The sequence below is a fragment of the Haliotis rubra genome, unplaced genomic scaffold, assembly GCF_003918875.1.
Source record: "Haliotis rubra isolate DU_JTF1 unplaced genomic scaffold, ASM391887v1 Scf201, whole genome shotgun sequence".
Classification (NCBI taxonomy): domain Eukaryota; kingdom Metazoa; phylum Mollusca; class Gastropoda; order Lepetellida; family Haliotidae; genus Haliotis; species Haliotis rubra.
Window position 1 is genome coordinate 340,681 of NW_025766015.1, and position 13,616 is coordinate 354,296.

General features: G+C 39.5%; 1 protein-coding gene across 1 annotated transcript; it reads left to right on the forward strand.

Moving 5' to 3' along the window:
- The first annotated feature begins 3,998 nt into the window (after positions 1-3,998).
- LOC124275689 lies at positions 3,999-13,222 on the forward strand. Its single transcript, XM_046711313.1, has 2 exons — positions 3,999-4,113; positions 12,620-13,222. Exons 1-2 carry the CDS (start codon positions 4,025-4,027, stop codon positions 12,951-12,953), a joined length of 423 nt encoding a protein of 140 aa, XP_046567269.1. The 5' UTR covers positions 3,999-4,024; the 3' UTR covers positions 12,954-13,222.
- The last annotated feature ends 394 nt before the right edge of the window (positions 13,223-13,616 follow it).

A 13,616-nucleotide genomic window follows, 5' to 3' on the forward strand; every position in this document is an offset into this window, starting at 1 on the left:
CTGCAGTGTCGGCAATCTCTTTGATCTCATTTAGTCATTGATTGGTTCTATATTTAGGTCTATAATCATTCGATCGACCTTTTTCTTACAATATATTTGCTATTCATTGGGCACCGTTTGGTTTCCACAGAGTGCCAGCCCAGTTAACGTATTACTCCTAACGCCAAGCTTTTCATGTTGTCCGATCGTTAATATAACTTAAGCAGGATTTGTACCATAAAGCAAAAGAGAAAAACACATTTGTACCGCAAGCGTACCACTAGAGGCAGTGGCTTCTATTTTCAATAGCATACAATGGTTGTGATTTCATTAGCAGTTGTATTGATAACGATAGGGCGATGTTTTAAGTGATAAACTGCTATATACAATGCCATGTTAGGAATGGTTTCTCTTCTACCGTTCTGCAGGCACACTGGGGAAGGGTAAAGGGATCATTTGAAACCTTTGAGGTGGATCATTAGGTTTTCGTTGCCATGGTTCTCACTGGATTATTCTTTACTTAATAAAGGTGTCTTTATCGAGAATGTGAACATTAAATGCCCTTTATAGACATGAGTGAGTACTAACTATTTGGTATCTGTGTAAACATTTTTTTAGAAATCTGTATTACATTCCATGAGTGAGTGAGTGTGGTTTTGCGCCGCTTTTAGCAATATCCAAACACTATCCTGACGGATGACTTTAGAAAGTGGATTCACACATTCATGTGGGCTCTAATCTATAATAAATTGCATTGCAATGCTCTTTTTACCACGATTTGAAAGGGCGACATCCTTTTCTAGTTCAGAGGTTCTTTAATCAAGGTTACAACATTCAGGTCTCAGTAAAGCTTTCAAAACGTTTTATAGTAGCCATATGGAGAAAATTTCACAATCTGATGCATCAGTGGCAAACATAATTATGTCCGAAACAATTCCTTATTGTCATTGACCGAATCATATACTTTCTACCACTAGCTTGCCTAAAACAAATCCGTTTCGTCAGATGATCACGACTTGCTAGTATTCTCTGGTGTTGTCGTTTGCAATCTAGTATTTCAGTAGTATTTCTAGTGAGTTCATATGGGGAAGATATAAATTCTCACGTCCCAAACACCAAAAATTGGTTCACACGCATAACCCGTGTCAGGAACCGAACCTAGGTCTTTCTTCGGAAGAGTGAACGCTTTAACCACTAGGCTATCACGTCGCCCTAACCTCGCCTCAGAACCACGAAATGTTTCGCAGCACGCAAACACTTCATTCGATTTGAGTTTTATTACTCTAAACATACCATTTCTGGTCAAAACAGACCTATTTAGTTACCTTCTATTGAGCTCTATATTGAATCACTGAAAATTATACGGTCCACAACTCCTTAATTTAAAATTGGCTTATTGTTATTTAGCTGATTCCTGATATAATTTGTCAGTCATATTTCCTATATACCATTTTATTTTCATTCAGCTATCCATCTTCGTTTGAATATCAGTTCTTCAATCTCCTGAATCCCACAAATAAGATTTTCCACGGTATTGTTTATATGGTTGACTTCTCATGTATAACACAAGGATGTATATTTCTAGCTATTTCAGAAATGTGAAACCAGAAAATATTGATTTAGGCCACAGGTTAACAGCAGATAGAATCGTATATTATTATTCTTGTCTATCTCTATGCAACCAGACTGGAAACAGGAATTTGTACACAAAATGTTACCAGCCTGTAATTCTTCTCATGATTCAAAGTAAACATTTCTAAAGTGTAACATTGATTTGAAATAACACACTGCTCAAAGGTTTTCTGGCTAATTGCATCATACACGCGCTACCTTACCCCGCGGTTTGACGTGACCCCTTCGGGTAATAGATTACGTCTTCTTATTGTTGTAAACATGTCTGCCTGCCAAGTAGGCAATCCATTAAAATCTATATCAACGTGCACGAACGCAGGAATACCTCATTCCTGTACTAATGAAGAAGGGCGATACCTTCATGTCACAGGTTCTGTGCAATAAGCATGTCTTACAAATTTTAAATATTTTCGTTTTACTGACATGATCTCCCTAATCTTAAAGCTTTCATATTCATTTGAACTGATGCTTACAAAAGCATAACAATAGCAACAAAGATAAACATATGTCAATACAGGCTCGTAACGTTCTTGTGCAAAATTATCAATATATGTTGCTTTACTGTTACATACACACGTTAATATACTCAGATATTTAACATGAACACGTATATTAACCCATGAACTCTTACCTGAAGACGAACACGTGCATAGGTGCAGCACACATCAATACTTACGAGGCCATATACTGGTACTGTCAAGACCATAGGCACTATCAAGTACACACATCAATACTTACAAGACCATAGGCACTATCATCAAATACTTACTTTACAAGACCATATAGGCACTATTGAGTACACACATCAATACTTACAAGACTATAGGCTAATACTTACAAGACTACAGACTATTGAAGTAGGCACTATAGATACTATTGAGTACATCAATACTTACAAGACTATAGGCACTATTGACACACATCAATACTTACAAGACCATAGGCACTACTATTGGCACTATCAAGTACACACATCAATACTTACAAGACTATAGGTACTATTGAGTACACACATCAATACTTACAAGACCATAGGCACTATTGAGTACACACATCAATACTTACAAGACCATAGGCACTATTGAGGACACACATCAATACTTACAAGACTATAGGCATTATTGAGTACACACATCAATATTTACAAGACTATAGGCACTATTGAGTACACATACCTTACAACACCAACACAGAAGATGAACGCTATAGCATATTGGCATCATATTTAACGACACACACCCAACACAAACACAGACGATTGGCATGTACAACCCAGTGCACAAATGAACAGTTTTAAGTACAGGAACGTGTGCAATATATCTAACATGTCCATACACATGACGAAAAACCTTAAGTACATACACACTTACACTTACAAAAGTACAAAAACGTACAGAAGAAAACACTGGACATAAAAGGACACTAACTATTAAACTAAGTATTCTACATGTACAAATACACAGAAACGTACAGGGAGACATGAAAACGGACAGATACCCGTAGAGGACGTGAACATTCACGTGCAAGCATACATGAACAAGTGCTAGTAGAGTACTGACCACCCAACGTAAAACGTACAGAAACACGGAGAAGACGCGAATGTGCATATGTACATGAAGCCCCAAAGGGATGGGAACACAAATTAACGAACACGTACACACAGACACAGCGCCGGACACGCCGTATCTTGAGACAAGCGAGTGTAAAGCCAACAGTTGTCGATACCTGATCGGGAGACACGTCGTTAGGGGATTGTCCACATCCGTTCTTTGATGACCCCTGATACGCGATGACCCTTGACCCTTGACACGTTATCATTAGCTTTACGTTACCTTTGCATGCGGACTCTTGATCCTTCTAATCGAACTCATCACTATGGGTTTAATCACCACACTTGAGGATTAAAGCATTGTATTAATGATACTAATGATGATATATAGGGCCACCTATAAAGCTCTGAACTGGCATGGGCATGCTCTAAACACATAAAACATAACGGACATTATTACCCCGGATAACCCAAGCTGCCTCTGAGACGCTAGAAGGTTAATGGTCACAGGACTTATCCCACCGGGTACCCATTTACTGCTGGGTGAACAGAGGCAATTTTGAACAAACTCTCTTGCCTAAGGTGAAACTACATGTGTCACATGCGCTTCGTTGTGGGGCAGGACTGCAGTCATAGAAACTCTCAGGAGTCAAGCTGCCAAACACGGTCACCCATCCAACCACTCTGTAACCAACGTTGCTTAACTGATACGTGACCTGCGCTCTATGCACAAGACCGTACGCCGTCATTATTAATAATCAAAGTCACCAGACCTGGTCGACTGTCTGTTGTTGGTCGGTATCCCGATTCATTGGCATGTTTATTGTTGCAGGTTATATGGGACATTATGACTGCTACAGAAGAATGAGGAAATACTATGGCAACTGCCGCAGGAAACGTCAGAGCAAACTGCCGCTAGGAGCCAGAACTCCACGTGGCCACTTCTGGTGCAGGTGGGTATACAGGCCGTAATATTGTGCAGTCTTCTTAACGATCCAATCATCCACATTGATGGTAACCTTGTCATGGTATATGGATGCAGAGGCAGATGACCGTATGGTATATTCGTTGTCATATCACTCTAATGCCACTATCATCTCTTGCTGGTATTGGCATACAACCTGCGATACGATACATCACGATGCTAAAATTATAGTCACGACGATATATTGCCAAGATATTGTGCACTGAAACTGCGATACGATACGAATCCCGATATAAGGGTGGCGATACGATACGTATCACGATACTAAAATCTTTAATTCTAACACCAACTGTAAAACACCTTAAGATCAAAACAAAACCATTTTAAAGTATTTCGTCAAATTCCGCAAGCGTTTTTCAATGTTCATTCGAATACGAGATAATTAAGTTTATACACGGACTTTGTGAATGTTAATAACATGCGAGCGCTATGTCTGACACAATTCTTGAGGCAAGAATTTCCGAGGAAACGTGTACTTATGAAGGGAAAATAAGTAAGCAAATATTTGAATCATCAAATAAAAGTAAGTCTTTTTTCTTGACAGATATCGCGATTTGGCAATGTTCAAAGTTAAACATCGATGTATTGTGTCCATTTAAAGTATCGTATAGGGATATACGACAATGTAAAACTTTGTATCGATTCACTGTATCGGCGGCCCATCAATCGATGTATCGATGCATATCGATGAATCGTCACACCACTACTATCATCTCAAGCTAACCTACTTGTATTTATTGAAAATCAATTTCTCAAAACATGAAACAAGTAAGAAATGGTTAATCGATGGTGATGTTTTTTTATTCGGGTATCTTGTTTGTGTTTTGGACCTTCAGTTTGCAACGTCAAGTAACGGTTTGACAATTTTGTCATTTTTCAAGTGCACCTTTCACTTTAATTCTTTGATATTCATTGGTGTCTAAGCGTCAGTATCGACCAAACACTGCAGTGATTCATGTCGCGAACAAAGATCCCAGTCGTTGAGGTCAGTGGCAGGCCATCAACCGGAATTCAAACACTCCTTAGGTATCCCCAAAACCGTGAAGATCCGGGTTAGACTTGAGTGAGTGAGTGAGTTTAGTTTTACGCCGCACTCAGCAATATCCCAGCTATATGGCGGCGGTCTGTAAATAATCGAGTCTGGACCAGACAATCCAGTGATCAACAGCATGAGCATCGATCTGCGCAATTGGGAACCGATGACATGTGTCAACCAAGTCAGCGAAACTGACCACCCGATCCCGTTAGTCGCCTCTTACGACAAGCATAGTCGCCTTTTATGGCATGCACATGGGTTGCTGAAGACCTATTCTACCCCGGATCTTCACGGGTGGGTTAGACTTGACCTTCAGCAACCCATGCTTGTTGTAAGAGGCGATTAACAGGATCGGGTGGTCAGGCTCGCTGACACAGTTGACACATGTCATCGTATCCCAATTGCAAAAGTCAATGCTCATGATGTCAATCACTGGATTGTCTGGTCCAGACTCGATTATTTACAGACCGCCGCGCTATAGCTGGAATATTGATGAGTGGCGTTAAACAACAGACAAACTGACATTGAATTCAAGGTCAGTAGAATTTAGTCGGCGTTAAACTCCACGCACTGCCCTAACGACTGGTATCTACCTATATATCGTATCGTCGTGGTTCTCGTTGCGCAAGTTGTTTGACACAGGTCATCGTATTCCAACTACGTATATCGATGCCCATGATGTTGATCAGTAGGTTGTCTGGTCCAGAGTCGATTTACAGACAGTCTCCATATAGCTGGAATATTACTGACTGCGGTTTTAAACAACAAACAAGCAACAGGTACTCAAAATGTTACATACAGTTAGAATGAATACATCACTATCTTCATTCTGCAACAGCGTGTCTTGACAGCATGTTTCGCAGTACCAACAAATACGTGTCAAACTGTGTCCATTTTGCCAGAAAATTACGTTAACTGTCAGTTTACAAGAATTTGCACGTAGTTGTAGAGAACTCCTTCTCCAAATACCGTTACCATGTACACATATGTTATCGTGACCACCATCTTCCATTTGTGCTTCACACCACCTTGAACTAACAAACCTTATCTTGCAAAGTTAAGCATTCCTCTCCAAACCAACAAGATCTGATTTTATGCAAGAAACATTGTCTTAAATCGAATAATCCTACAATTCTGTCTGCGTAACCAGTGTGGGATGTTAATGGAGCTGCATGATAACGAACGATACATGGGAAGATAAAAATCCGTGTCCAAAATATCCGACGATTTTCGAACCATTTCACTTTCACATTCGTTTGGCTAAGATAACCAATATAAACCTGTTCTTTGAGGTACAAGAATCTTATGTAAAGTTTGCAGGTCTGAACGTGATTTAGACGTCATGAAGGACCCCTCCGAGGTATTGTTAGACTGAAGTATTGGGTTAAGCGAGAGCGCCGTGGCATATAAATTATCATGTTTAAAACATAAATCTGCAATGTCGAAATCCGATCGATTCTTTGGAACACTTGACCCATAGACCTCTAGCAGGGCGTCTTAACCCGAATTCTCAATTTAACTTCAGAGTGGGAAATTGTACGATTTTTAGAAAATATATTCCACACCATGATGACATGAAAATCTCCATAGGTGTTCGTAACCCAGTCCTAAAACATATGGACGTTTAGTAAAGACGTGTCATCAATTGTCTATCAATAGAATGAGTTGTTTTTTATGTTGAATTAATCTTTTGTAAGTGCCTGACTTTGTGGATGTAACAATGTATTCATATCAGCAATCCTACCACGTGGTGTGTCAGGGAAGTTACGAATATATCTCCAGAATACAACAGGGCTTCCTATGGCGATTTGGGACTAAATATTGGCTTACGTATTGGAATATATTGGAAAACGTATATTTCGGATAGGGTATTAACACACCCTTACTGTGGCAATATGTTGAGGTATTTACGGTAGCTTAATTAACAAACGAACCTTCCTGTCTTTATATTAATATATATCAGAACACGCAATGGCCATTCTCCCAGGGGCGCCTCCAGAAATACCAACACTCCTCTGAAGACGAACACTGCTTGACATGTATAAATACACGCCAGGGATGGGGCTGGGTCGTTTGTGTCTGTCAGGTGAATAATCTTGTGGACAAAGGCCCAGTCCCTAATGATCAACTGTGTTTATTTACGTAGTGGGATTGAGGATCTCTTATAACCTCAAAACGAAACACTATCAGCTAACAAGACAAAGAACGTCTCAATTGTCTGACAAGACAAAGGAATGTAGCAATCCTGCGTCCTCTTGAACCCTATTAGAACAATTGAACCATTCTTGAACAGGTTTCATATAACTATGAAATTATATAAACCTAAACCTTACTGGCCATTATAATATTTGTAATTTACTATACGGTGATGGGTGGAACCAGAGAATTCGTTTGTTGTAAAATAACCAATTATTTATGAAACCATATACTTAATGCGCTTGTGAACTTAGACTATTTTTTCCTTTGTAATGCATTGTCGCTGTGATCTTGGATAGACATTTGCAACATAGCTTGTTGAAGAACATGTTCCTAATTGGATATTTATTACAAAATAGTGATAGAGTAGTGTTAGTTACTCGCCATAAATGACCACGAGTGTCGCATCCTTGCCCCTGTAAAGCTTGAATTACAGGCACTGTTGTAAGCTTGCATAATAACTTATATTTCTATGTGAATCTACCACTGTATATATCAATGCTTCATTTCGGCGTTCGTGAAGATATGGGTTTATTGTTACATTTAACGTTCTGCGTACTGGTTTGATTTATGACCCGTTATAGTATTGTATGATGTATGATATGTGTCTATGATGAAGCGATTTACATCCCCTTGTTATTATTTCCCTGGTTTTCATGTGCTTGACGTAAGGAGAATGTTCTACTGTAGAACACTATGTAGTGGTATTCGTCCACTGTTCACTGATATGCCATTGGTAGTTCACTAGGAGTTAATGACAGTTTCCTGTCGTTCACTAGCAATAAATGACAGTTTACATTGTTTCACTAGGAATAAATGACAGTTTCCTGTCGTTCACTAGGAATAATTGACAGTTTCTACCTATCGTTCACTAGGAATAAATGACAGTTTTCATTGTTTCACTAGGAATAAATGACAGTTTCCTGTCGTTCACTAGGAATAATTGACAATTTCTACCTATCGTTCACTAGGAATAAATGACAGTTTACATTGTTTCACTAGGAATAAATGACAGTTTACATTGTTTCACTAGGAATAAATGACAGTTTCCTGTCGTTCACTAGGAATAATTGACAGTTTCTACCTATCGTTCACTAGGATATAATTGTTTCATGAATAAATGACAGTTTCCTGTCGTTCACTTAATTGACAGTTTCTACCTATCGTTCACTAGGAATAAATGACAGTTTTCATTGTTTCACTGGGAATAAATGACAGTTTCCTGTCGTTCACTAGGAATAATTGACAGTTTCTACCTATCGTTCACTAGGAATAAATGACAGTTTTCATTGTTTCACTAGGAATAAATGACAGTTTCTTCCTATCGTTCACTTAGAACAAATGACAGTTTCTACCTATCACTAGGATGTAATGTCAGTTTTTAAGAATTTAAAAACGACTTCCCATCAGTATCTAAGTGTCATTGACAGACAGTATCCAACTGCCAAATATGATTTAATGATATGCATACCATTGACTGGGTTGTAATGCTTTTCCACCCGTTTCTAGTATATTATGGCAGTTTTCAACCATTCTTTACGACTGATGACAATTTTCAACCTTTCACTAACATTTCATGTTTTGAACACTTCCCTGGGATTTAACGACACGTTTCACCCGTACCCAACGCGTTCTCTAGAACTGAATGTCAGTTTCGACACTGTTGGCTGAGATTTCTGAACAATTCCTGGTTTTCAGTGCTGGTGACTCCCCTGTGTAATTGTCAAGTGTGTATTAATCTGTTAGTGCAACTGTCCAGTATTCAGTGGGATTTTAGGGTTTACTGGCAGAAATTGGGATCAACCCTGTACGCGGTGTTAGTGACAAAGGTAATCGGTAACCTATATATTTTCAATACAGCAATGTTGCTTAGGTATACAGCAGATGGTCCCTCGCGTGAAATTATCTATTTATCCACTGTTTACGTTATTTAAGCGAAAGGATTGAATGAGGAATCGGAATGTGTGGCAGAGATTTGCCTGTATTAAGGATTAAATGACGGTTGTCTGTCTTTGGTTAATAACAGTCGCCCACTTGTATCTGAGATTCTAAAGGTAATGTCCATGATACAGCTGCCGTTAAGTTTTGTTAGATTGGATGACAAAATGGGAGATTGGATGACAAAATGTAAGATCTGATGACACAATATAGGTTTTAAGACGATATGTAAAACTGGATGACACAATAGAAGATTTGATTGCACGGTGTAAGATTGGATGTTACAATGTAAATTTGATAACACAATGTAAGATCTGACGACACAATATAAGATTGGATGACACAATGTAAATTTGATAACACAATGTAAGATCTGACAACACAATATAGGATTGGATGATACAATGTAAGATTGGATGACACAATGTAAGACTGGATAACACAATGTAAGATTGGATGACACAATGTAAGATTGGATGACACAATGTAAGATTGGATGACACAATGTAAATTTGATAACACAATGTAAAATTGGATAAAACGATGTGAGATTGGATGACACAATGTAAGATTGGATGACTCAATGTAAGATTGGATGACACAATGTAAATTTGATAACACAATGTGAAATTGGATAAAACGATGTGAGATTGGATGACACAATGTAAGACTGGATAACACAATATAAGATTGGATGACACAATGTAAGATTGTATGACACAATGTAAATTTGATAACACAATGTAAAATTGGATAAAACGATGTGAGATTGGATGACACAATGTAAGACTGGATGACACAATGTAAGATTAAATGACACAATATAAGATTGGATAACACGATGTGAGATTGGATGACACAATGTAAGATTGGATGACAGTGGCCTACCATGTACAAGGGCTTCATCGCCATGGTTAACATCGTGTCTAGGATTTGTTAACAGTTGTTAACTTGGTGAAAAGCTGTGTACTTTAGAATTGCTACACACGATCTCATGTTTATAGTAAGTCTGGTCAGATGACTCAACGATGTATACCTGCTGATGACATGCCCAGAAAGCGATGCTCGTTGAAAGGGATGTCAACGGTTTGACGAGAAATCACTCCAATCAGCTCGTTTCATATCTGAAACCCTCTTCATTGTCTTAACCCTCTTGGAATCCCATGTTGCATTTTCTACTCAAAAAATCGTAACCTAGTTTTTGAAGGTACAACAACATCCTCTTTTGAACTTGATGATGCTAAAACATTGTTGTTGAGACAAAGTTAAAGATCAGCGAGCTGCATGTAAAGTAGAGCACGACATGGGCATACAATAACACTATCAGACTCATTTGATGTTCAGCAAGGCCCCTAATTAGTCACTTATGAGGAAAGTGTCCGTTTAACACATCCACACAATTGAATCCTGATCTTGTAAGAATTAGAAGTAATTCCCCTCAGTGTCCCATAATTGTGACCTGGCCCCCGTCGGGTCTCACGTTTCGCTGAATCACTGAGCTCGACTCTCATGTCCCTTGGAAACTCAATCGAAATTAGGGAACACTCCGGAAGTTAAATATCATGTTTTCTGAACCCCAGCTGTGAACGGGGCACCGAAGGATGGTCATTGATCAAAGTCCCGCCACTTAATCCCGCTTTTAGCCTTAAATAGTCTTTCTACCGCATGCTTTTCCTTGCCCTGACGTGAACCATTTCAGCTGTATCGGCAGAGGTTACTGTAGGACCAATTTAAGAGGGCGGTAGGTCTGCATATCATATTCCGCCTTCCTAAACTGACTTGATGTCAGTGGTATGCAAATGGTGATCAGGAAGAAGTTCTTCTTTACAATAGAAATTTTGATTAGGCAAGTTGAAATATTTCAATATTGGTAATTCGTGATCTGATAAAGTGGCCCCCCGCCGAACTTATTGGCGTAATGATGTTAATTCAAGGCAAGTATTTCTTTGAAAAAGTAAATTATGGTGACACATTTCCAATACATGAAGACACATTTAGTGCTCTAAAGGAAATTTAGTTTGAAATGTTAAACCTGAATAGTGTAAAATTTGTTAACTGTTCATATTTGCACTGAACCTGTGTGGTTGAACCGTTGACATATTGTTCGTCTAGCATATTGTTCCGTCTCGAGGGTGATCCGAAATTTAAAGGGGGCCTTAAAGGGGTATTCATCATTATCCTTGCTGCATGACAGAGGTATGTAGATCATCCACACTGGTAAAAGATAATCCAGTAATTGATATTATGAACCTTTCCACCTTGTTACAATGACACCCAATTTTAAGTCACTGAGCCACTTACTCGCTTAAATTTGCTAATGGACTTCTAAATGTTCGCTTTGGCATTGCATAAAATCCCGGTCTAAGGTCACAGCATTCGTACATAGTGCCCATTGTGTGACCAATGGAGTAAATCCCTATGACGTTTCAGTCCTTATCTGTGACAGTGTTTGTAATTATATGTGTTCTAAACACACACACACACACACACACACACACACACACACACACACACACACACACACACACACACACACACACACACACACACACACACACACACACACACACCATTATTTGATTACAGACTGTCAGCACCCTTCATCTGCTGGTGGGTTTCACTACCCGTGAAGATCCGGGTTAGAATTGATCTTGTAACCAATTCTTGTCGGCAGAGGCGACAAGGGCTCGGGTGATCATTCTCACTGACTTGGTTGACACATGTCACCGTATCCCAAATGTTCATGCTGTTGATCACTGGATTGTCTGATCCAGACTATTTACAGACCGCCTCCATATAGCTGGAACATCACTCGTGGGGTTCACCCAGATGCTACTCGGGGATGCTGCTATGAGCGTTCCCCCATATAGAGCTGAAGCACCTTATAACTTACATGCTATTCAAACGTTCTTGAACCCAACTGGAAACGTTCATAGACATGTGGGGCGGTGGCGTAGCTTAGTGGTTAAAGCGTTCGCTCGTCACGCCGAAGGCCCAGGTTCGATTTACCACATGGGTACAATGTGTGACGCCCATTTCTGGTGTCCCCCAACTGTGATATTGCTGGAATATTGCTAAATGCGGTGTAAAACCATACTCACTCACACACTCATAGACATGCATGACCACACCTCTTCAGTTGTATTATTCCTGTTATAGAATGCAACATGCAATATGCAATATGTTACGTTTAATGTGTTTATCCATCAATAATTTCAAGATAATATACCTGGTTCGGCATGTTGACACATGTCTGAACGATATTCTAAATGAGTATCTAATTCTTGGATTTTCTGTTCGACAGGATAACGAACGACTATGTAACCTGTATGTACAGCGTGACGGCTCTGGGATGTTCAATCGATGCTGCTCATACCTATCTCGTTCTCGTCAACGGCACATTGACGTCACTTCCTCACACAGGACCCGTATGTACACTGAAAAATCCATTGGACATATTGAAAACCACAACTACACAGAATCCAGTGACGTCACCACACTATCTTCTTCGGTTGTCTTCGCCATATGCCGGAAGATACCCAGCTGCAAGGTCAAGGGCGACGCACAGTTGTGAATATCAACTGAGTTTATTTATATTCTGCTGTTTGATAGTGAATATCCTCAGGAACTGTCGCTAGAGAATCTATCCACATGGTTTTAACATCATGCCCTATATATATGTATAAATGAGAATGACAATGTATGTTCAACATGGACTTCCACATCTGTTGCAGTCGTACCTGAAAATAGAACTCGGACTCGACATTCGGATTTCCTCGGACGTTTGTGACAATGTGCATGTTTCTACGTCACAATATCACAGCTGAACGTACGAAACATGATTTATCTGAGGTGTTATTGGTTTACAAATGCGGTGCCAGTTTGGGCACTTGAGGTTGAGTCTTAAGGAAGCCAACTAATATACTGCTGTGTTTCATTTCAGACACAGCATTGGTAGATATCAGTTGTTAGGGCAGTGCGTGGAGTTTAACGCCGACGTAATTCTACTGACCTTGAATTCAATGTCAGTTTGTCTGTTGTTTAACGCCGCACTCGGCAATATTCCAGCTATAGCGCGGCGGTCTGTAAATAATCGAGTCTGGACCAGACAATCCAGTGATTGACATCATGAGCATTGACCTTCGCAATTGGGATACGATGACATGTGTCAACTGTGACAGCGAGCCTGACCACCCGATCCTGTTAGTCGCCTCTTACGACAAGCATGGGTTGCTGAAGATCACTTCTAACCCTGATCTTCACGGGCAAATGTGATGTCAGAGAAAAGTACTCATTGATGT